This window comes from Rhinatrema bivittatum, chromosome 5 (genome assembly GCF_901001135.1).
Source record: "Rhinatrema bivittatum chromosome 5, aRhiBiv1.1, whole genome shotgun sequence".
NCBI classification, from domain to species: domain Eukaryota; kingdom Metazoa; phylum Chordata; class Amphibia; order Gymnophiona; family Rhinatrematidae; genus Rhinatrema; species Rhinatrema bivittatum.
Genome location: NC_042619.1, coordinates 242,173,372 through 242,197,663, shown reverse-complemented (window position 1 = coordinate 242,197,663; position 24,292 = coordinate 242,173,372). Strand labels below are relative to the sequence as shown.

Genomic DNA, 24,292 nt, shown 5'->3' with positions numbered 1-24,292 from the left:
TCTGTTATCTGGAAATATCCATTATTCAGAATGGCCTTAATGTTGGGCATTCCAGATATGTACATTGCTGTCCTGCAAAACATACATTTAGAACATATTGCTGTGTCTGGGAAACCTCTGACTAAGAAGACACATCATAGTAATCAGATGTGGTTACTTCATGATCTGCGTAGGACTTTTTTTCCCCCATCTCTCTCTTCCCAACTCTCTCACATACTTTCCTGTTTTATACTCTTTCATTATTGTAAAGGACTCCATTTTCTAGATGTTTTTCCTTCTTGGTACCAATAGATTTGGAGGTCACAAGCAGTAGAGGTTGGGAAAAGAGTGTCTGGTTATTGATGATATTAAATTAATTTAGGTGCTAGATCTTATTAACGGCAAAGAAAATTCCAGGTACATTGTGATACTCCACAAAACCCTGCCAAAAACACACTCGGAACCTTTGTAGCGAAAAAAAAACCTGCCACACCATAACAACACTAAGCACTCAGGACTCACTCAGCAACAATGCTTCCAGTGAAAAGGCAGCGCTGCAAATATAGTAACAGGGAAAGCAGAGCCAGCTGAACTGATATAGATCCCTACGGAAAGTTAAACACCTGCAAAATCCTTCACCTCTATCTCACATGCAGAGCACAGGCAGACCCTCACAAAAAAAAACAGAATAAGGAACCACAAATTAGAAACCAAAAACAGTACATATGAAAAGTGCACTGCAAAAACCCCAAGATGCATATCTGGTAACTTGAGTTCTGGTCACCCTAGGAATCCTGTGGATTAGCTGGCGGAAAGATCTCGATAATCTCCCTACCCCAGGACGAGACCCCATCATTTTCCCCCTCCCCAGAACGAATCCCGACACTCACCTCCTTACCTGCTGTCCAGGACAGATCTCCAGATTTTGCCCCTTCCCACCCCACCCTACCCTCCACTGGACGGACCCCAGCCGCTTCCCTTTTCCTCTGCTCCCCTCCAAAACTTGACCCAGTATACGCCCACCCCTCCCAAGCTGATCTGAGGCGGCGGCAGCAGTCTTCTGCTTAATAATCTTCCCCTCCCCATCAGCACATAGGGCTGGCTTTAGGGATAGAGGTGCCAATGCCACAAGCGGCCCCCCTCCTCCGAAAATTAGGGGGGAAAGGGCAGGAAGAGGCTAGTTGTAAACATTTCACATAAGAAAATGCCATACTGGGTCAGACCAAGGGTCCATCAAGCCCAGCATCCTGTTTCCAACAGTGGCCAATCCAGGCCATAAGAACCTGGCAAGTACCCAAAAACTAAGTCTATTCCATGTTACCATTGCTAATGGCAGTGGCTATTCTCTAAGTGAACTTAATAGCAGGTAATGGACTTCTCCTCCAAGAACTTATCCAATCCTTTTTTAAACACAGCTATACTAACTGCACTAACCATATCCTCTGGCAACAAATTCCAGAGTTTAATTGTGCGTTGAGTAAAAAAGAACTTTCTCCGATTACTTTTAAATGTGCCCCATGTTAACTTCATGGAGTGCCCCCTAGTCTTTCTACTATCCAAAAGAGTAAATAACCGATTCACATCTACCTGTTCTAGACCTCTCATGATTTTAAACACCTCTATCATATCCCCTCTCAGTCGTCTCTTCTCCAAGCTGAAAAGTCCTAACTTCTTTAGTCTTTCCTCATAGGGGAGTTGTTCCATTCCCCTTATCATTTTGGTAGCCCTTCTCTGTACCTTCTCCATCGCAATTATATCTTTTTTGAGATGCAGCGACCAGAATTGTACACAGTATTCAAGGTGTGGTCTCACCATGGAGCGATACAGAGGCATTATGACATTTTCCGTTTTATTCACCATTCCCTTTCTAATAATTCCCAACATTCTGTTTGCTTTTTTGACTGCCACAGCACACTGTACCGACGATTTCAATGTGTTATCCACTATGACACCTAGATCTCTTTCTTGGGTTGTAGCACCTAATATGGAACCCAATATTGTGTAATTATAGCATCGGTTATTTTTCCCTATATGCATCACCTTGCACTTATCCACATTAAATTTCATCTGCCATTTTGATGCCCAGTTTTCCAGTCTCACAAGGTCTTCCTGCAATTTATCACAATCTGCTTGTGATTTACCTACTCTGAACAATTTTGTGTCATCTGCAAATTTGATTATCTCACTCATCGTATTTCTTTCCAGATCATTTATAAATATATTGAAAAGTAAGGGTCCCAATACAGATCCCTGAGGCACTCCACTGTCCACTCCCTTCCACTGAGAAAATTGCCCATTTAATCCTACTCTGTTTCCTGTCTTTTAGCCAGTTTGCAATCCACGAAAGGACATCGCCACCTATCCCATGACTTTTTACTTTTCCTAGAAGCCTCTCATGAGGAACTTTGTCAAACGCCATCTGAAAATCCAAGTATACTATATCTACCGGTTCACCTTTATCCACATGTTTATTAACTCCTTCAAAAAAGTGAAGCAGATTTGTGAGGCAAGACTTGCCCTGGGTAAAGCCATGCTGACTTTGTTCCATTAAACCATGTTTTTCTATATGTTCTATATGTTCTGTGATTTTGATGTTTAGAACACTTTCCACTATTTTTCCTGGCACTGAAGTCAGGCTAACCGGTCTGTAGTTTCCCGGATCGCCCCTGGAGCCCTTTTTAAATATCGGGGTTACATTTGCTACTACATCAAGTAGTAATTAAAATTCAACATTCATCTTACCTGTAAATCATTTTCAACAGTTACCTAGGGGTTAGAGCCAATGGGCTGAGAACCAGAGTTCAAATCCTACTTCCCCCCCACTGACACTCCTTATGACCTGGGGCAAGTCACTTTATCTTCCATTGCCTCAGGTACCAACCAACTCGCGGCCTCATTTACTACTAAGCTGGGGTATTTTTCTCCGAGAGAAAAATATTGTGGCATTCACCAGGCTGCAGTAAAAGACCCCAGTGGCTTTAGTGACTCACCCTGCTGCCCCCAAACACAGCACAGTGGTGGCATTGGGTACTGTGGAGCTCATTTAAATATGCACAGTGCCGGGCCTGGAATAATGCGAGATGTTTGAAATAAACCGTGCTTTTCACGCATTAAATGGCCTGACATGGCTTAGTGAATCAGGTTGTTAGATTGTAAACTCTTTGAGGCAAGTTCTTACTGCACATGAATTCTTTAAAAAAAAAAATGCTGTAAGCTGTCTTGCACATTATTTGAAAAGGTGGGTTTAAATCCCCAAATTATGTTAAATATAGTGTAAAAAAAAATCTGTTTGTTTCATTTAAATTTAATGCAACCCATGGGCTTGCTTGTTCCAGATCTTCCAATCCGAAACAAAATATGAAGCGCTGGCCCCATATCAGGTCTGTTCTTCTGTCACGCTCACTCTCAGCCTTCCAGCCCTTTGGCTTGCTCTCTTGCTCCTTGTTCACTTACTCAGCCCCATTGCTTGCTCTCCCACGCCCCTTTGCTTTCAAACCTCCAGTTCCTGTTTCCTATCTCACCCGATCCCCCCCCCCCTTACTCATTCTCTCATACTCTCTCTCCCCACAAGCCTCCCTTTGCTCACTCTTGCCTCATTCACCTTTTGCTCTCCCTCCCTTCCTCCCCCCCACCAGTGGCAGAGCCAGGACTGATATTTTAGGGGGCCTGAGGTTAACCTGGGTGGGCACATGCAAACTCCTTAATTGGGCAGAGCTGGTATACGTGTAGGGGAGGCAGATGAGCTTTGTCTCCTCTCCTCTCCTCTCCTTCTCTGACACACTCACGCCACGCATACACATTCTCAGTGACATACTCGCACATACTTTCACTCTGCATACACGCTCTCACTCTCTCATGCCACACATACACATTCTCAGTGACATACTCGCACATACTTTCACTCTGCACACACGTTCTCACTCTCTCACGCCACGCATACACATTCTCAGTGACATGCTCGCACATACTTTCACTCTGCACACACGCTCTCACTCTCTCACGCCACACATACACATTCTCAGTGACATGCTCACACACACGTTCTCACTCTCTCACGCCACGCATACACATTCTCAGTGACATGCTCGCACATACGTTCACTCTGCACACACGCTCTCACTCTCTCACGCCACACATACACATTCTCAGTGACATGCTCACACACACGTTCTCACTCTCTCACGCCACGCATACACATTCTCAGTGACATGCTCGCACATACTTTCACTCTGCACACACGCTCTCACTCTCTCACGCCACACATACACATTCTCAGTGACATGCTCGCACATACTTTCACTCTGCACACACGCTCTCACTCTCTCACGCCACACATACACATTCTCAGTGACATGCTCACACACACGCTCTCACTCTCTTTCAGGCATAGATACTTCTGGTGTTGCACATGTACTGAATCAGTGAATGGTCCCCTTCCTGAGCTCCTTAACAAAAAAAAAGCACTGCAACGACTTCAAGAAAAGTGCTCTCTCCCCCCATGCCCCCCCCCCCACCTATACTCACTGGCTCCACTGCCTTTCTCAGAGCTGAGCCCAGCCAGCTCACTTTTCCACTTCCAGTTCTCTGCTCCTCCTCCCTTAGCTTACACCCTGGTCTGCTTTTCTTTACTCTCCCACAGGAGAAAAGTAGCAGCAGAGTTTCTTAATGGGGGGATTGCCTGCTTCCCTTCTCCACCAATTCACTATGAAGTTTGACCCGCGCATGGCCCATAGTCTGACAAGTCAAACTTGCAGCCTCCAGTGCCTGCAGATCAGGCTTGCTAGTTGGCCAGTGGACTAGGAAGCAGAGATAAGCACTGCTGCTGTGGGAGTGCAGAAGGTGGATGATGGGCGGTGGGGGGGGGGGAAGCGAGGAGGAGGAGGAGGAGAACTGAGCTGCACTGCCCCAAAGCTGGTTGTATTAGCTGTGCTGCTACCACACTGCCAGTCCTAGCAGTGGATAATAATTGTATGGGGCAGATGGTGGCACAGTGCCCTTTATCCAGTAGTACCTACGGCCAACACCCATATTGGCCATAGGGTTGCTGCAGTTCTGCCCAATGGGATCAGGTGGTAGAACATTGACCTCCCATATTATTCAAGGACTCCTACAGGTTGTTCTCTCTCATACTAAGACAGGAAGGGATTTGTGGCAATATTATGGAACATTTTACTAACCGAGACGGCCATGGAATGCTAAATAGTTTAAAAGAAAATTGGACGCGTTCTTGGAGACAGAAAAAAGAAATAGTGTAATCGCGTTCTAGGAAAAGGTGCTGATGCAGGTATCTTTGCGGATTACAGTCTTTAGGAGTAGAAAACAATTTTTCACTCTTCTGTTGAAACGGTTACAAATGCAGGGTTTCTATGGGGGTGGGGCTGGGTTGCCTTCCTTTACGTCGCTGGGTGGAGAAATCCACAAGTGAGTCTGAAAGCATTTGATTTTGAAGGGTTTTTTTGTTTGCTTGGTTTTTTCCCCCTTGCGGCCAAGCCAAACATGTAACTTGTATTTTTGGGTATCTGAATGAATGTGCAGGGAAAGTCTAATTACAATACAAAATTTAAATGGGCTTTTTTGTATTCTTTTGTAGCCAAGACTGACTCTGCTTTTAAAGCCTTCTTGGATGCCCAGAACCCTAAACAGCAGCACTCCTCTACACTAGAGTCTTACCTCATCAAGCCCATCCAGCGTATACTGAAATATCCCCTCCTGCTAAAGGAGCTCTTCTCCCACACCGACGCCGACAGCGAAGAACATTACCACCTCGACGGTAGGCACGAGCAATCCCTGCCAGCCATCGGCTGCTGCTTCTTTCTAAGTTCCCTCGTCCAGCTAACTTGGTTCCTTTTTTTTTTTTTTATATCGACTGTGTCTAGTGGCAATAAAAACCATGAACAAGGTGGCAAGCCACATCAATGAAATGCAGAAAATCCATGAGGAGTATGGATTTGTGTTTGACCAGCTGATAGCAGAACAGACAGGAGAAATAAAAGAGGTGAGGAAAAGAAGGTTCTCTTCGCTCATTTGCAAAGCCGTGGTTAATCCTCCCATCACTCCTACTTTTTTTTTTTCATTGTGTACCGCAGAGCACTTGAAGGAAATTACTGTCTTTTATTCACTTTTTTTTTTTTTTATCGGTGCTTACTGTTATCACACAATAATAGAAAAACCTTACTTGCTCGCACATGCCTCGTTGTGAAGAGAACTCTTCCCTGGGCAAAGAGAGAGCATCTGCTATTTTTTTTTTTTTATTATAAAAAGGGCTTTTATAAACCAATTCTGTACTAAATTTAGTGCTTTTGAACGGTGCTGGATTGACAGCACTAGGAATGAAAGTCCCTCATTTATCCGCAGCAGCCTCGTGAGCTTTCTCTGCAGTGCCCTACCCACGCACCTGACTCTAGTGAGACCACCTCTGGCAGGAAGAAGATATCATTCACTCTCCCTACCTGCGCCGTCTCTGGCCTCTGAGCTGAAATGGCAACAATACAGAATTAGAAGCCAAATGTCCGATCTGGATTCTTTATTGGACAAAAACAGATAACTTTGAACAAGCCCGACTCAGGCCGAGTTTTGCCCTCTTACAATGGGGCTGCATCAGGGGCTCAGCTTTTTCATTTTGAGATTTCTGAGTGTCCGGGTTGGAAAATATGATTCTACATCAATTGGTCTCTGGTAGATTGTTAATATCTTGTGCCGCATGATCGGAGAGAGACAGAGCTTGCCGCTGTATGACCAGTCATTCCTAGGCACATCGAATCCATTGGAGAGCGTTGTTTTTTGAATCACACTGCGGCACAAGATATTAACAATCTACCAGAAATCTCAAAATGAAAAAGCTGAGCCCCTGATGCAGCCCCATTGTAAGAGGGCGAAACTCGGCCTGAGTCGGGCTTGTTCAAAGTTATCTGTCTCTGTCCAATAAAGAATCCAGATCGGACATTTGGCTTCTAATTCTGTATTGTTTCCTCCATGGCTTGGTTAGATAGCCTCCCTTGCTGTTTCATCAGTCCATCACCTCTGGGCTGAAATGGCCAGCAAAGGTGCCAGTTTGTGCCAAAGTTGTGATGGTGCTGGTAGTGAGGGGGATACTTGTCCAATTGAGGGCTGCACTAATGCCACCAACTCATTTCAAATATGCCCCAGATAGCTTTCAAAGGGTACAAGACATTCTGGTCAGTATTGGCTTGAGCAGTGACAGGCACTGTTAACCACCTGAATTATCCAGTTCCCTATGTACTGAGAGTTTAAAATAGGGAAAGACCCTGGTTTCTTTCTCATGCATAATGTTTCTAGCTTACCTACTCATTAGGATGGGGTTAAAATCATATTTTAATTTTCAGAGTAAGAGTACTGTGCCACTAAACCCACATGTCCGAATATTAGAATCATGTTGCCCCATGCAGGTGCTGAATTTTAAAGTGTATGAAATTCTGTGCCCCAATTATGTCACATCTGTGCGACAGTTTGTCCTGTTAAAGCTTCAGATGTTTGCTAATAAAAAAAAAAACACGGAGGGGAATTCAGAACTGTACGGTAAGCTGAACGTCTGCTTGAAACTTGTACATGCACATTTTGACCAACATTTTCAAAGCAGACGTATGCACACAAGTTTGCTTTGAAAATGCTCGGGTAATTGGCCTGGTATATGCACAAGCTAACTTGCACGGCTATATCTCTTCGGAGGACATAACTTGTAAAATGAAAAAGTATGTACATAGCTTTCATTCCACCCCCCTGGAACGCCTGTCCTCAAGGCACATTAAAAAGTGCATGTGTAACTAGGTTCCACGTGCTCCAGACTGTTTTGTAACAACCATTTACATAAAACATGGATATATATGTGCGCAAATGACTATGGTGAATTCAGTCCATAAGGCATATGTCAGAAGCCCGGGACAAGAGGGACCATATTTTGATTAGCCAAGAGCTTCGGGAAATGGGGAATCAATGGTCAGGGAATGCTGGTGCCCTTAGCAACAAAGATTTTAATGTAGATAGCTACAATGCAAGGACTGTTCTTTTTATACGGTTTTATGCGAGAAGCAGTAGCCCTGAGTGGGTCATTTTCTGTTTGCTGCTGTTGCTGCTTTCTCTAGTTAAGAACCCTTGGTTTTAGCTCTAAGCTCTCAGCTTCTCCTTCAGGGCACTGATCAGCAGGAAATGTCCTGTTACCCCAATTACAGGGCCATAATCAAACCAATGTACTCAGGTAAACCCAGCTATACTCACATATTAATGCAGCCTGATTATTGCCCCTCCCCACTCTGTGCAGATAAAAACACAGCATGAATGTTTTTACCTGTAGGGAAAAGTGGGTAGGATCAGAAGAGGGAAATTACACACAGAGATTACTTAATCATATCTCCAAGTGTCCTTTTCAACGTGTATTTTTGTGGATGCTTCAGTGTAGGCATAAAAGTATGTAGGTAATTTGTACCCCTATTCCATGTGCTGGCCAAATGTTCAAAAGAAACTTCTAGGAGTTTCCCTTTGAAAATGAGCTTGCACTCCCATGGGAACTACAACCTCCATGGGAGGGAAGGATTCATCATTATCCTTTCTATAATTAACGGAGCAATAATCAAAGTTATGATGCTAGTAAAACTTGGGTTTACCTGATTATTGTGCCCTCCCCTTGCTGTACACAGGTTGGAGAAAGGAAATTTTGTGCAGAAATTGTGCAATCAAATCTCTGCATGTAATTTCCAGTGCATACGTTGCACCTGCGTTGTATGTATCGGCAGGATTTTCAAAGGGAAACTCCACAAGGAGTTTTCCTTTAAAATTGTGCCTGCAGAGAAGCTGATTGTCTTTTCCTATAATCGGCAAATAAACTCCATAGGATCTTGCTATTGCTTTTATGTTCCTTTTGCAGGTGGCAGATCTGTCCATGGGAGACCTACTTTTGCATACAACGGTGACCTGGCTTAACCCCCCTGCATCTCTGGGGAAGGGGAAAAAGGAGCCTGAGCTAGCAGCATTTGGTATGTTAATTAAGAACAGAAATGAAATGCTTATTAACATGGACCACTTTATGGATTTTGGAACCACATTTGCCTGATCCCAGTCCTGAGGCACATTTCCTGCTATTTTTAATTCCTGCAAACCTCTCTTATGTGTAAAGTATTTATAAAATAGGCCCATTTCTCCATTTCAGTAACAACAGGAAATTGTGTAAAAAGCCATTCCAGTTTGCATATTTGTTTTGCTTAGTTTTTTATTTTGGGGTTGTTGTTTTTTTGACCCAGCAGTTTTTCTGCTCCTTTGGTCTTCCAGCTCAGTCAGAACCAGAACCAGAACCAGATCTACCTCCTTGGTCGTTTATAACTACCCAGGGATGCTTGCCCTATTTCGTATCCCCTCCCAAATTAACTTTATTCCTGCCATTGCAGCAACAATCTTCAGCAGGAAGCCATGCACCAAGGGTCCTTCCAGGACTCTGCAATCCTGGGCCCTAAATCTGGATATTAGGTATCGCCATTATGCAATGCATATGACTCACTTCCTCTCCCTCCCCAACCCTTCCAGAAACTGAATGCTGCCTCTGCAGCATCCCCAGCTGACCAAAGGAGCTGAAGGCAATTCTCTTTTTCTGATACCAAGAACACCATGCATAGCCAGGAACAAAATGTATATATTGCAATTGCTTCGTATTAGTATTGTAGAACATCATTAATGGTTAAATTTCTAAGGTTTTCAGTGCTCACGTACTGAATCTGAACTCTTCCAGTATGCTCTGTAAAAGCAGAATGACATGCATTGGTTTTTAAAGACTCTATCCTGTCCTCTTCCATCACACTTGTAGTGTTTCCTCTGGCTGATCCTCCTCTACTGCCATCCCACAATCAACTGCAGTGCCTCACGGTTCTGTCCTGGGCCCTCTTCTCTCTGTTTACTAATTTCCTCGATGCTTCGATTTCCTCTCATGGCTTTCAATACCATCTTTATACTGATGATTCCCAGATCTACTGCTCTACACCAGAAATTTCATCAGGAGTCCAGTCCCAAATCTCAGCTTGCTTGGCTGATATTGCTGCCTGGATGGCCCACCGCCACCTTCAACTCAACATGGCCAAGAGAGAGCTCCTTATCTTTAACCCCCTCTAAACCCACTTCCCCTCTTCCTCCTTTCTCTATTTTTGTGGGTAACACGGTCATCCCCTCAGCCCGTAACCTAGCAGTCATCTTCAACTCTTCTCTCTCCTTCTTTTCCATATCCAAATTTCTAAAATGTGCCCTTTTTTTTTTTCTCTATAACATCACCAAAATCTGCCTCTTCCTCTGTGAGCACACTATCAAAACCCTTATCCACTCTCTTATCACCTCCAGCTTAGACTATTGCAACCTGCTGTTCACAGGTCCTATGTGCTTTCCACCTGGCTGCACCAGAGCTGGTGCATCATGCCTTATTTAAATCCTGTCTAAAAACCCACCTTTTTTAGGCTGCTTTTAAAACTTAATCCCTGATTGTCCTACTTGCAGCTTCATTCATTTTTAACCATTTTCTTAATAAATGAAATTCTCAAAGTCTCTTTTGCCCTTTATGTTTGTCTTGATTAGATTGTAAGCTCTACTAAGAAGGGACAGTTTCTTATTATTTTTTTTTAACAGCTCTGCTACATTGATTAGTGCTATAGAAGTGCTTAGTAGTAGTAGAATTAGAAATCTCCATTTTATATTGGTTGGTTTATGTGTTATTACAGATTGGAAAGTGTTCCAAAAAAAAGTGAAACAGTGCTTATTATTGCAAGCCAACCAGTAATTGCCTGTGTTGTTTTATGTAACTGTATTACTGATATATTGCTGATTTGTTATGATGCTTTAATGTTTGTGTTGTGATGTTCCCTGCCTAGAACAGCAAGTTGTTGTGATAAGCGAGTTTATAAGAAATGTTAAATAAATAGTGAAAAACTAAGGCTTGTTGGCCAAGTCTTATGCTCACAGAGCCCTTGTAAACTTCTACATGCATCACTTGTAAAAGCTAATAGGCACTTGGAGAAATTTTAGTGATACCAGATTTTGATTGATAAGTTATGTAGGATTGCTTTTTAATTTTTTTTTCATCAGTTTTGTCTTCCATCCCCTTACACTTGCCCTATAATCAGACTTACCACAGCCCCATATACTGCTTTAACTAGTTAGGATCTGAGGAGCGGAGGGTAGTCCTTATTGATTCTGGATTAATTATCCATTTGAATATAAATTACAAATTAAAAGTGCATAAAATAGGAAATAAACTTGCAATCTATGAAGTGGTCAGAAGATGGCATCAGTTTTCCACAAATTATAAAATTCTGATTGCAAAATATATTTTTACTAAAAGTCAGCAATGCTAGCTACCCAGGTCAGCTTCAGGATATCAGCTTACCAGCTTCTTGTCTTTTATTTCCTCTGTTTGTCTTATTCTTAAGTCTTCTTCCCTTTATGGCATAAGATTCTGTGCTTTACACATTTTGGCATAAAAACTACTACTATTACTACTACTGCTAGTTTCTTTAGCACTACTAGATGTATGCAGCCACTATAGAGAGATGTGTAAATGTAACTTTTTTTTTATTATTTTTTTTATTTATTTATTTATTTATTTAAGGTTTTTATATACTGGCATTCATGATAAATCACATCATGCTGGTTTACATTAAAACAGTGGTGCATAAAAAGAAAATACAAACATGAACTGTAGTGCGGAAGAAAGCAGTTACAAAAAACAGGGATGCTTAAACTGGGAGAGGAAGGAAAAAAGAAAAGGTTAAAAGCAATTGAAATATTTACAACGAACAGTTAATTGAGCTGGTTGAGTTATAGAACTTAAAATTGAGGATTTTTATTTATTTGATTTTATTTGATTTTTTATTTATTTGATTTTATTTGATTATTAGGATCAGACTACCTGTTCCACTGTATTTTCTAATTGTCTAAATGTTGTAGTTTGAACACTATCAGTGCATATATCAGTTCTTTAGACTTGTCTGTGCCAAGCATATTATTTCATTCAACCTTAACTGTATTTTTGGTTTAAAGTAATAGAATCTGATAAAACATCCCAGTGTGAAAATGGGGCCTATCAGCTTAAACTGGAAAACCCTGAATATGTAGCTGCCCTGCCCAGTTTGGCCAATAAGGCTGAAGAGTGGAGAGAGACACACACATGCACTTACACACACACGCACACATTTACACATACACTTACTTTGATGTTTTCTCAGCTGCCAGTCTGCCCCTTCCCCAGCCGCCGTTGCGACTTGTAGTTGCTGAAACGGACCAAGGTTTAAGTGTTGGGGGGGGGGGAGGGGCTGTGCTGGGTCATGGGGGGGAGAGCTCTTGGTCTGTGATGGAGAGGTGTGGTTTAGGGGAGAGTGCTGAGGCAGTGCTGGGTGGGAAAACATTCAGGCCGATACAGTAAAGCGCGGCCGCAGTTACCCTGTTTCTAACCCGCTGTGTACTCACAATTTCGCCATGTAAGTATAAACCGCGATTCACTATCTGTTTTTACCGATCCTTACCGCTTCTTTAACTCGACGCATATCCCTTTCCGCCCGCGGCATGTATATGATATGTAAACGATCCGATTAGCTATTCCCTCCCATACAGTAAAGTGCGCCCCGACTATCGCCTTTTAAACCTGCTATCTTGCCGCGTCTTTAACCTACTAATTTACCACCTACCCTGACCCTTGCGTTACTGTGGTGAACTTAGCCGCCCAGTCCCAAACCAACCCAATCCACAGAAAAAAAAAATGCTTCTCGCACTTAGCTGCCCAGTCCCAAACCAACCCAATCCACAGAAAAAAAAAATGCTTCTCGCACTTAGCCGCCCAGTCCCATACCAACCCAATCCAAGCCCCAGCAGAGAGAGACGAAATTTAGCCGCCCAGTCCCAAACCGACCCAATCCACAGAAAAAAAAAAAATGCTTCTCGCACTTAGCTGCCCAGTCCCAAACCGACTCAATCCACAGAAAAAAAAAAAATGCTTCTCGCACTTAGCCGCCCAGTCCCAAACCAACCCAATCCACAGAAAAAAAAAAATGCTTCTCGCACTTAACCGCCCAGTCCCAAACCAACCGAATCCACAGAAAAAAAAAATGCTTCTCGCACTTAACCGCCCAGTCCCAAACCAACCGAATCCACAGAAAAAAAAAATGCTTCTCGCACTTAACCGCCCAGTCCCAAACCAACCGAATCCACAGAAAAAAAAAAATGCTTCTCGCACTTAGCCGCCCAGTCCCAAACCAACCCAATCCACAGAAAAAAAAAATGCTTCTCGCACTTAGCCGCCCAGTCCCAAACCAAACCAACCCAATCCAAGCCCCAGCAGAGAGAGACGAAATTTAGCCGCCCAGTCCCAAACCAACCCACAGAAAAAAAATGCTTCTCGCACTTAGCCGCCCAGTCCCAAACCAACCCAATCCAAGCCCCAGCAAAGAGAGATGCAATTTCACAGTCCCAAACCAACCCAATCCACAGAAAAAAAAATGCTTCTCGCACTTAGCCGCCCAGTCCCAAACCAAACCAACCCAATTCAATCCAAACCCAAGCAGAGAGAGACAAAATTTCACAGTCCCAAACTTTCCCCCAGCCCCCACTCACCTACCCTGGCCGCAGCCACGCAAGCCCCCAGCAGCAGCAGTAGAAGTAGAAGGGCGGCGAGAGAGAGCGGCTTCAGCAGCCCCGCCAGCTAAAGTGAATACGTGCACGCCTGTAGGTCCAATATGGGCGCTCAAGGCAGCGAGAGCGCATGCGCACACGCCGTGACCTCAGACATCCAGCCGGTCATGGCGTGTGCGCATGCGCCTTCGCTGCCTTGAGCACCCATATTGGACCTACAGGCGTGCACGTATTCATCTTCGCCGCCGGGGCTGCTGAAGCCGCTCTCTCTCGCCGCCCTTCTACTGCTGCTGCTGGGGGCTTGCGTGGCCGCGGCCAGGGCAGGTGAGCAGGGGCTGGGGGAAAGTTTGGGACTGTGAAATTTCGTCTTTCTCTGCTGGGGCTTGGATTGGGTTGGTTTGGGACTGTGAAATTGCGTCTCTCTCTGCTGGTGCTTGAATTGGGTTGGTTTGGTTTGGGACTGGGCAGCTAAGTGCGAGAAGCATTTTTTTTCTGTGGATTGGGTTGGTTTGGGACTGTGAAATTTCGTCTCTCTTGTCAGTCCGAAGGAGGGTGCTTTGTTGCGCTCCCTGCCTCCGATCGCCGGCTGCTGGGGCTTGCTGGCACCGGGCGCTCAAGGCAGCGGGTCTGTAGGAGAACCATCCACTTCCTGGTACCTGTCATTTCAAACGTCATTTGAAATGACAGGTACCAGCGCACCCAGGATACTGTATAGGCGCTGTATAGTGCCTATACAGTAAAATGGATTGCGCTTCATGGACACGCGTTGGACGCGACTTGCATTTGCATGCCATTTAAATACAGTATCGAGTGGTAGGTGATCCGAACTGTGCGTGCGGCAAACGCGGGTGCGCCGGGCACTAACGCACCTCTTTCTACCTCACCTTACTGTATCGGCCCGTTTGTGAGTAGGGCTTCTGATATGGAGAGAGACCTCTCCTGTGGAGCTTGCAATAACTGTGGGGACAGAAAGCTCATTTTCGAAGGCAAACACCTCTAGAATTCCCCTTGGAAAAACCTACCGCAGATTGGATTTTTGCAGTCTCAGCATGTCCTTTCCGTCCCCCAATCTGTGTCTGCCCCTTTCTCTCAGCAGGAAATAATACATGCTCTGTCAACGCATGTGTGCTCTTACCCTCACAGAGGGCAATAGTCAAACTGCATTTTTATATGGGTAAACATGACCTTAAGCATGTAAAAACGTCTGATTATTGCTCCTCCAAGTGTTTATAAAATGTTTATTTAATCATTTATTTTTCATCTTATCACTACATGTATTCAAGGTGAGATAGAACTGATCCAAAATATAATTGAGGCAATTTTTTTTTTTAATTTTCTCTTTATTATTTTTCAAAAACTTTACAAAGTATCCACTTTGAAACAGAAATTTGGTATTAACTTACATGGATAAACATATACTTAAAAAAAACAAAAACCAGAGGAAATAAACTTTTTCCATTTATATAATACCCATTAGACCGCTATGCTTTGGGGGGAACAGAGTCACTGCACATTTAGGAAATTACAAGGAAACATATTTAAATTAAATATAAACATATGAATCTCGCAAACCATTTACTTTTTATAAATCAGAGATACAATTACTCAGCTGTAACAGAGCTTTTTTCCCTTCTGCAAAGCTCATCAGATGTTCTGGCTGGTAGAATATATGTGTCATCTTTATATTTTACGATACACTTATATGGGAAGCGTAAATAAAAGGACACTCCCAATGCTAGTACCACTTGTTTTAAATCAAGAAATGCCTTTCTCCTCTGTTGTGTACTCTTTGTAACATCAGGGTATATTCTGACTGTTGCTCCCATGAAATTTGCATTGGGCTTTTTAAAATAAGCCCGCATAATGTCCCCGAAGTCTTTTTTGTTGAAAAAAGAAATTAGGAGCGTTGTTCTCCCCGCAACGTCATATGCTGATGATTCGAGGAATTCGGTCAAATTCTCAAGAACATTAGGAGTTATCTGTTTTTTCTGAGCTTTTCGTATCGGGAGAAAGTATACTTTAACCAGAGGCGGAGTTTTTTCAGAAGAAATTTCAAGTACTTCTGTGAAGTATCTTTTTATAGTTATACACGGTAATTCTCCTATTACTCTGGGAAAGTTTAAAATCCTAAGATTTAGATGTCCCATCACATTCTCCAAGTATTCAATTTTTCTATTAATAGCTCCATAGTTCTGCACCATAGTTGACTGGACCGTTTTAACTTGTTTTACTTCTTCTTCTATTTGTTGACATTTCCCCACTGTCTCCTGTTTTGATTTTTGAAAGTTCTCGTTTAACAAGCACATCTCAGAAGAGAGTACACTTATATTTGCAGAACATTCCAATAGAGACTTAGCAAGAGTAGATGTTAACGACCACAGGGATTCTAAAGTCACTACCTCCGGTCTTTTCATGCTTATTACTTTGCCAGGTTTAATAGGGGTAATAGAATCTAGGTTCTCACCACATCCACTGGCTTGATCTCCTGCAGTTCCCCAGCACAAGGTCTCTGGCAGTATTCTCTCCGGTCTCTCCGGGTGTCTGACCTGTGTTACACTCCGATTTGGCCCCCTCAGCCTGGTCAGCTCGAAGATCCACATCGGGACTTCCTGTCAGGCGCAAAGTCGAAGTTCCCCGTTCAGATGGAGGTAGCCTCTGATCCAAGGGGCTGAGGAAACTTCCGAGGTCGGGTCATGGTCTCCTTCCATCGGCCCAACAGCCGGACCACTCAAGCCCTTCTCTTTTGGTTTGGCGGCGCATTGAGGAATGGATTTCAGCCCGGGGGGTAGCGAGGGTGTCGAGGGGTAAGTCCTCTGCTTCCCTTTTCGTTTTGGAGGCATTGTTTCTTAGGAAATCTTTAAAAGCGAAAAGAAATGCCGGAGCAGTCTCAACATGCGACCGGTCGAGACGCCATCTTGAGTCCGCGCCCCCACCCCCCAATTGAGGCAAATTTTAACAGTTCAGAAATCAATAAATACTAAGAGCAAACAATAACAGCATGTAGATACAGTATAAAAGCAAGGCAAACTGAGAAATTCATAAATCAGTAAATAAAGAACAATAAATGGATAGAAATACAATACAACTGATAAAATACACAGATATATAAATATATTAAACCAAACATCGTTAAAACAGAATGGGCCTGATTTTCAAAAGCTTTTACAAGTTTACAACTGGATTTTACACATGTAAATGCACTTTACCTGTGTAAATGGGCTTTTGAAAATTACTATAATATGTGCTATTGACTTGTCAATAGATTTTACCTGTTCTAAATGCACTTAACACGGATAAATGGCCTTTCAAAATTGCTACGATAGTAAATTACATTTACGGAGTTAACTCCTTTGAAAATTCACCAGTATGTGTTCAAAACAACCTATGTCTAAAAGCATTAGGCCCTATACAAATCAATCAAGAGCATAACATCATTACGATTTTGTAGACATCTGCACTGTCGAATAATTAAAAAGATGATAATCTAAGCATGAGGATTGTATGTTTGATTCAACAGCCAAGTCTTACAACAGCCAGCAAAGTTCATATAATCCTTTGTAAGACAAGCCTCCTTAGGTAGTTGATTCCAGAAAAATGTGGTGCTAGTTTGAAATAACGACAAAGCAACCCAATAAATGTGATGGCAAACATGAAAACATGGGTAAACTCCAATTTATTTTTAATCCTCAAAGAATCTCTAATTAGCTGGAAATAAACACCTACATTAACAATTTAAAAACACTTAAGATCAGAAGCCCTAATCTATAATGTGTCAATAAACAACAATATATATTCCTAAAATATTAGTGTGATTCTGTGTATATGCGCACACCTAGGTGGACATGGAAACATGAAATGTCTCAAACACTGTCATTTCGCAAAGGTGCTATAATCACAATACTTACAGTACATACTGGTGACCTGCAGTGTTTGTTCATTCTATGTACCAAAGCAATCTATTCCATGCTGATGATGACTATGTTCAAATCTATTTTTAAAAATGCATAAACAACTAACTTCGATATCATTGGTATGTAACAGTTTACCCTCTTTATGGCAACAGGATTGTTCAGCGTCAAATGCTTGTTAATAGACAAAAGGATTAGTGTTAGGGTCAAGTGTGCATTCCAAATGCCAACAGATGTTGAACACTTCATCTTGCAGAAAATGACTGCAATATACTGCAACAAAATGGTGCATTCTCCAAATACATGCAGAATGTGAGGTCCATACCAGTGGGTGACATCATCTGATAGCATCTGACCAGTGAAGATTTCTCCAAAGCTTCTAGAAGTTTTTTTGGCATGCTATACTGAGCCTGTGCTTGCTGTGCCACATCATGCGGGGCTCCTTCAGCTCTGGATATTTTTTCTGTGTGAGATAATTTTTTCAAAATTGCGTATATTTTCGTTGTGGGGCTTTCGGTTAGCCGTATCTTACCCTTCTTAGATTCACAAGGTAGGTTTTTCGATCATGTTCAAGTTTTCTTAAATTTTTCATTGACTGGAATTGTCAAAAGGGCCAAGAGGCCTAAAATCCACTCTTTTGTTCCCCCTGAAAAGGAGTCTCATACTCCTGACCTTATTGTAGGGATGGCCAACTCCGGTCCTCAAGAGCCACAAACAGGCCACACTTACATATAATGCATGCAAATCTATCTAATGCATATTCATTGTGGATATCCTGAAAACATGGCCTGTTTGTGGCTCTCGAGGACCAGAATTGGTCACCCCTCTCTTATTGGGAGAAAAGTTTCTCAGGGTGCTATGCTCAATGCCCTTATAGCATCTTCATGGGCCAGTATACATGAAACATACTGAAAAGAGGTAACAGGAGTGTCAGAATATTTCAACCAGAAGAAGTGCAATACTCTCTAGACAAGGATATGGCATATGGAAAACACATGGTCTAAGAGTCTCTGCAGTGGAGATTAGTGCCCGCAGACTTGCAAGGTTACAGGCCTCAGATCTCAGACAAGATGTCCAGGAAAGTCTCACAGACATGCCATACAGTAAAGAAAATCTCTTTGGAGATAAGGTCAAAATAAAGACTACTGTGCTACTCTTCAGACTGTCTTCACTACCATTCCAGATCCAACTTCCTCAAGATATTTGAGTGGAGTGCCAAGAAGAGACTTCTGTCCTCTCAGAAGGTGTTACCTTTTGCCCCCTCACTTCATCATCAGCAGGAACATTACTCTTATCCCAGACAACAGAGGGCCTAAAAGCCACAACCTGCATTCCAGCCAACACCTGGGTTGTGACTGCATTCAGGAGAACATCACCACAATTCCAGTATCTGTGCCAGAGAACATTAGGATTTATTGTTCATTAATTTGATATATCACATGTTCATATTGATCAACAGTTTACCTTCCTGTCGGGGAAAGACTAAGATTTTACATAAAGTATTGACCCAAAATAACCTCAGACACTTGGCTTCTCATCATAATCAGAAATGAATAGGGATTACATCTATTGGAAAACTTGCAAAATTGCCCTCTGAGAAGCTCTTGGTCTGCTTCTCGATATCAGAAACTGTTGAAAAAGAACTCTTCTTCCTCTTAGAGGCCAATGTGGTGAAACCTATTCCAGGGGAAAGAAGGTGGGATTTTATTCCAAGTACTTCCTAATTCCAAGGAAAATAGGGGGATTTAATTCCAACATAGATCTATGGGCTTTGAACAAATAGCTGATAAAGGTAAAGTTCAAGATAGTTCCTTTGGCAACTTGATACTCTTCATGGAAAAAGAAGACTGACTGTATTCCTGAGATTTAAAGCATGCTTATCAATTTCCTAGAGCTAAGAGTAATACAATATGCTCTAAAGGCTTTCAGAGATTGGTCAGCCAACAAAAGTCTCCTCATTCAGACAGTCAGGTAGCAATATTCTATGTAAATGAGCAGAGAGGAACAGGTTCATACCTCCTGTGATAGAAAACTGTCCAGATGTGCCATCTCTCAAGGGATAGTCCTAAGGGCCATATACCTAACAGGCAAGGAGAATGTCCTGGTGGACAGATTGAGTTGAATCCTGGAACCTCATGAATGGTCCCTGAATAGAGGCATAACAAATCAGATATTCTACAAGGGGGAACACCCATGGTAGATCTATTTCTATCTCCTCTGAACAGAAGGGTCCCAAACAACAGCTCCAGAAGGGGGATTGAAGACAAACTAGCCTTGGATGCCTTCTCCATATACTGGAAAGAAAGTCTTCTGTATGATTAGCCTCCAATTCCTATAGTGGCAAAAATCATACTAAAACTCCAAAGAGACCAGGGAACCATGATCTTTATAACCCCCTGGTGGCCAAGATGGATTTGGTTTCCACTCTTCTGGATGTTATCCATCAGGGAACCAATCAGATTGTGGAATATCTCCAACTTTTATTACTCATAACCAGGGAACACTGTGTCATCCCAACATCAGGTTGCTAGTCCTCACAGCATGGATGTTTAGAATTTAGCACTGAGTTGACTTAAGCTAGCTGAAGATGTCTCCAATTTTTCTAAAAAACAAACCGGAAGCCAATCCAATCCAGCTATGTAGCGACCAAAACAGATGAGATCAGTGTAAAGGCAAAAAACCTTTATTCACACAGTATTTGTGCCCAAATTTTTCTAGCCTTTAGAAAGAATTCCACAAGGAAATCATATGTTTTAAATGGATGAGGTTTGCCTTCTGGCATGAGGGAAAGACCCTGAACTCTTTCTCCCACAGTAAACTGCTTCAATACCTTCTACATCTTTCAGAGCTTGGTCTGAAGACTAACTCTGTTCAGGTTTATCTTGGAGCAGTTGGTGCTTATCACCACTGTGTCGAAGGTAAAACCCATCTCTGTACAGCATTTGTTTATTTTGAGCCATTGTACTCCTGTGAGCTGAAGTGCCTGGCCTGGAAGGTCATATTTATGGTGGTGGTCACTTTGGCACACAGTGAACTCCAGACCCTAGTGATTTATCTGTCTTATAGTACATTTTTTCATAATACGGTCATTCTGCGCACATACCCTAAGTTCCTATCTAAGCTATTGTCCGACTTCCATCTTAACCGGACAATCATCCTTCCACCATTTTCCCCAGGCCATATACCCACAAAAGCGAATTAGCCTTGCACAGTGTAGATTGCAGAAAAGCTTTAGCCTTTGTTTTGTTTTATTATTTTGACCACCTTTTCACAAAATATCAAAGCAGTTTACAAAAAAACATAAACATACAATCAACATCATAAAATAATCATATTAAAAATATAAAATCTTGACAATCCAGTAAAGTAATAAAATACTTATAAATAGAACCTAGATAAATACCTGACCAAAGAACCATTTTTATAGTCTTTCAGAATTTGGCATAATTCTTTTCTAAATCTAAGAATTTCCACAATTAAAGTATTCCAAAGGAGAGAACCTTGGTAGCTAAAGGCGATCTGTCTTGTGCATTCTAACCTCATCCTATTTGGCCAAGGCAAAGTTTAAAAAAATAAATAAATTCTAATTGTACTGATCTTAAATGTCTGCTAGGCAGCCAGGTGAACTCCTGTGAATGGAGTTAAAAGCCTTCTATCTGGAGCAGACTGAAGTTCTTAAAAAGTCTGCCTAGCTTTTTGTTTCTTTCGACCCATAAAAAATCTGAAACTGCCATTGCCAAGCATACTCTTTCAAACTGGATAGAAGATTACATCTCTTTCTGTTATGCCTTGGCAGGTCTGACTCTGGTTGGGCATACCAAGGGTCATAGTGTTAGGGCCATGGCGGTGTTGGTGGCTCACCTGAGATCAGCCTCCATAGAAGAGCAAGGCTGTGACGTGGAGTTCAGGCCACACATTCATATCACATTACTGTTTAGATAAAGACTCCCAGCACACAGTCTGTTTGGTAACTATATGCTGCAGAGTCTATGTCAGGTTTAGAATCTAACTGTGTCCTCTCTAGAGGTTATCTTTAGAAAATAAAACAAAATTATAAAATGTCTTCTTGGCACCAAGAAGGCACTTTTGGCACTTTTTTCCTGAATGTTTGTTTTTCCCCTTTTTTTTGTTGAAGGTAGCCTATAACTAGAGGTTTCCCACATGTAAGGACTACATATAAACTGCTTATCCTCTGAGAAAGCAAAAGTTGCTTACCTGTAACAGGTGTTCTCCAAAGACATAGAAACATAGAAATGACGGCAGAAAAGTACCAATGGTCCATCCAGTCTGCCCAGCAAGCTTCCCATGGTAGTATCTGCCATGCAGGTTACCCCCATGTATCAGTCAGTGCTGCTTGATGTGCTTTGCTTATGGATTTGGTCGTAAAAGCAGTCCTGTGTTTTGTTTTGTTTTTCCTTAATGTCTGCACATCAGTACTCCAGACAGAAAAAAAGTCATGGCTTATGTTGGTTGTCCCTTCATCCAAATTTCTCTTTCCCTCCTCCCCCCCCCCCCCCACCCCCTCCTTTGAAGCAGAGAGCAATATTGCAGTTCATCAAAAGCATCAAGGTAAATTTGTTAAGGGTCATAATCCATGCCTTCTGTTAAGAGTAGTATCTGCTGCTCTGTTCAGGTTACTCCCATGCTTATCAGTTTCCCAAACTGTAGACTTTGGGCCCCTCATTGGTTGCTGTCTAAATCCAATTTCCCTTTTCCCCTACAAAAGTATTCAGGCTTATTGGTTAAGAGTAGTAACCACTGGACGCTTTCTTCATTTCCTTTAGGACTTGGCTGAAGCAGTCCTGTGCTTTTTCCCTTATGTCTGCATATCAGTATCCCAGACCATGGAAGTCAGGGCCCTAGGTTGTTTTCTGAATCCAATTACTCTTTTCCCCTGCTGTCTAAGTGGGGAGCAATGTTGCAGTTGCATTAAAAGCATCAAAGCATTATGGTTAAGGGTAGTAATCTCCATGCCTTCTGCTAAGGGTATTAACTGCCGTACCAGCAAGTTACCCCCCTGCACGCTTATCTCATTTTCATCCTCTAGACTTTAGAGATCCACAGTGTTTATCCCATGTCCCTTTGAATTCTTTGCCTGTTCATTTCTTCACCACCTCCTCTGGAAGGAATTGTAGGCCTCCACCACCCTCTCCATGAAAAAATATTTCCTGACTTTTGGTTCTGAGTCGTCATCCCCCCCCCCCCCCCCGGAGTTTTATTTCATGACCCCTTGTTATTTTGTGTTCTTTCCAACGGAAAAGGTTCAAAGTCCATACATCATTGCAACCTTTTAGGTATCTGAAGGTCTGAATCAGTATCTCCTCTGCACCTCCTCTCTTCCAGGGTATACATAGGTCTTCCGATACAGACCTCACACCATTTTCATCGCCTCCATACTGTCTCTGTTCTTTTTGAGATACGGGCTCCAAAACAGTTCGCCAGGTGGGGCCTCACCAAGTACCTATAAAAGGGCATCACCACCTCCATTTTCTTACTGGTTTTTCCTCTCTCTATGCAGCCCAGCAATGTTCTAGCTTTAGCTATCGCCTTGTTGCATTACTTCACCATCTTCAGATCCCCAGACATTATCACCCCACGATCCCTCTCTTGGTCCATGCACATCAGCCTCTTCTCCCCCCCCCCCCCCCCCCCCCCCCCCCCCAATCACATACTGCTTTTGGAATACCGTATCTGCACTTCTTGGCATTTAATCCCAGCTGCCAAATCTTCAACCACTCTTCAAGCTTTCTTAAATCACTTTTCATTTTCTCTACTCCTTCAGGCGTGTCCACTCTGTTGCAGATCTAGCATCATCCGCAAATAGACAGACTTTACCTTCTATCCCTTCCTCAATGTCGCTCACAAAGTTATTGAATAGAGCAGGTCTCAACACGGATCCCTGTGGCACTCCGCTTAATACGGCACTCTCTTCGGAGTAAATTCCATTTACGAGTTTGTAATCCACACCACCACCTTGGCCCTCATTCCCAAGCTTCTTATTTTAATCACAAACGGGACTGTATCAAAAGGTTTGCTGAAATCCAAGTAGATCACATCGAGCACTGTTCCTCGATCCAGTTCTCTGGTCACCCAATCAAAAAAGTCAATAAGATTTGTCTGAAGTTTTGGGCTCTGTTAGGACTTACATCCTGAGTCCTAACAAAACCCACTGGTCTCCCTTTGGATTTGGCATACTCTGTATCTTTTTGCTATTGCAAGAACTGAAGGGGGCACCATGCGACATCTGTGGTGCTGGATCGCATGCGAATGCTCAGCAGGGCATGCCAAAAGGTATGAAGAACTTTTCAGCAGCTGGACTCATCTCATGTCATTCACCTGCTGAAGCTCGCATCCTGCTGTCCTCAGAGAATACCTGCGAAAGGGAAGCAATTTATGCTTTGTCTGTGATAATTTCATGTCTGATGCCATGTATACACGATGACAATATAAATGTGCAGCATGGTAGTATATCTCATTCTTTTAAATGTTATGTCTTCTTTTTGTCCAGTGTTCAAGACTGCCATGGTATTTATATATAAAGACAGTTCCAAACAGAAGAAGAAACTTGTAAGTGCTTTTGTTACAAATGCATAATATATTCTGGAGGGGGCAAGGAAGTTAGAGAAGGTGTGGAGGAGTTATCCTAACAACTCTCGTCTTTTTCTAGCTCGCTGGATTAGGACGGCGTTAAAGCTACTAAACCCCGAGATCATCATAATGGCTTTACTTACATTTAAGAGTGTTAACGTGAATTGCTAACATTTTGAAACCTAGTTGAATAAGCCCAGAGACTCTGT

At 42.6% G+C, this 24,292-nt stretch overlaps 1 protein-coding gene across 10 annotated transcripts in view; it reads left to right on the top strand.

The window, feature by feature from the left end:
- TIAM1 (T cell lymphoma invasion and metastasis 1) overlaps positions 1-24,292 on the top strand; it is a 357,042-nt gene that overhangs the window by 307,961 nt on the left and 24,789 nt on the right. For all 10 annotated transcript variants that reach the window (XM_029603612.1, XM_029603607.1, XM_029603606.1 and 7 more), the window contains 4 exons: positions 5,570-5,749; positions 5,856-5,974; positions 8,858-8,966; positions 24,004-24,062. In XM_029603612.1, the coding sequence (XP_029459472.1) occupies positions 5,570-5,749; positions 5,856-5,974; positions 8,858-8,966; positions 24,004-24,062 (467 nt within the window). The remainder of the gene's footprint in view (positions 1-5,569; positions 5,750-5,855; positions 5,975-8,857; positions 8,967-24,003; positions 24,063-24,292) is intronic.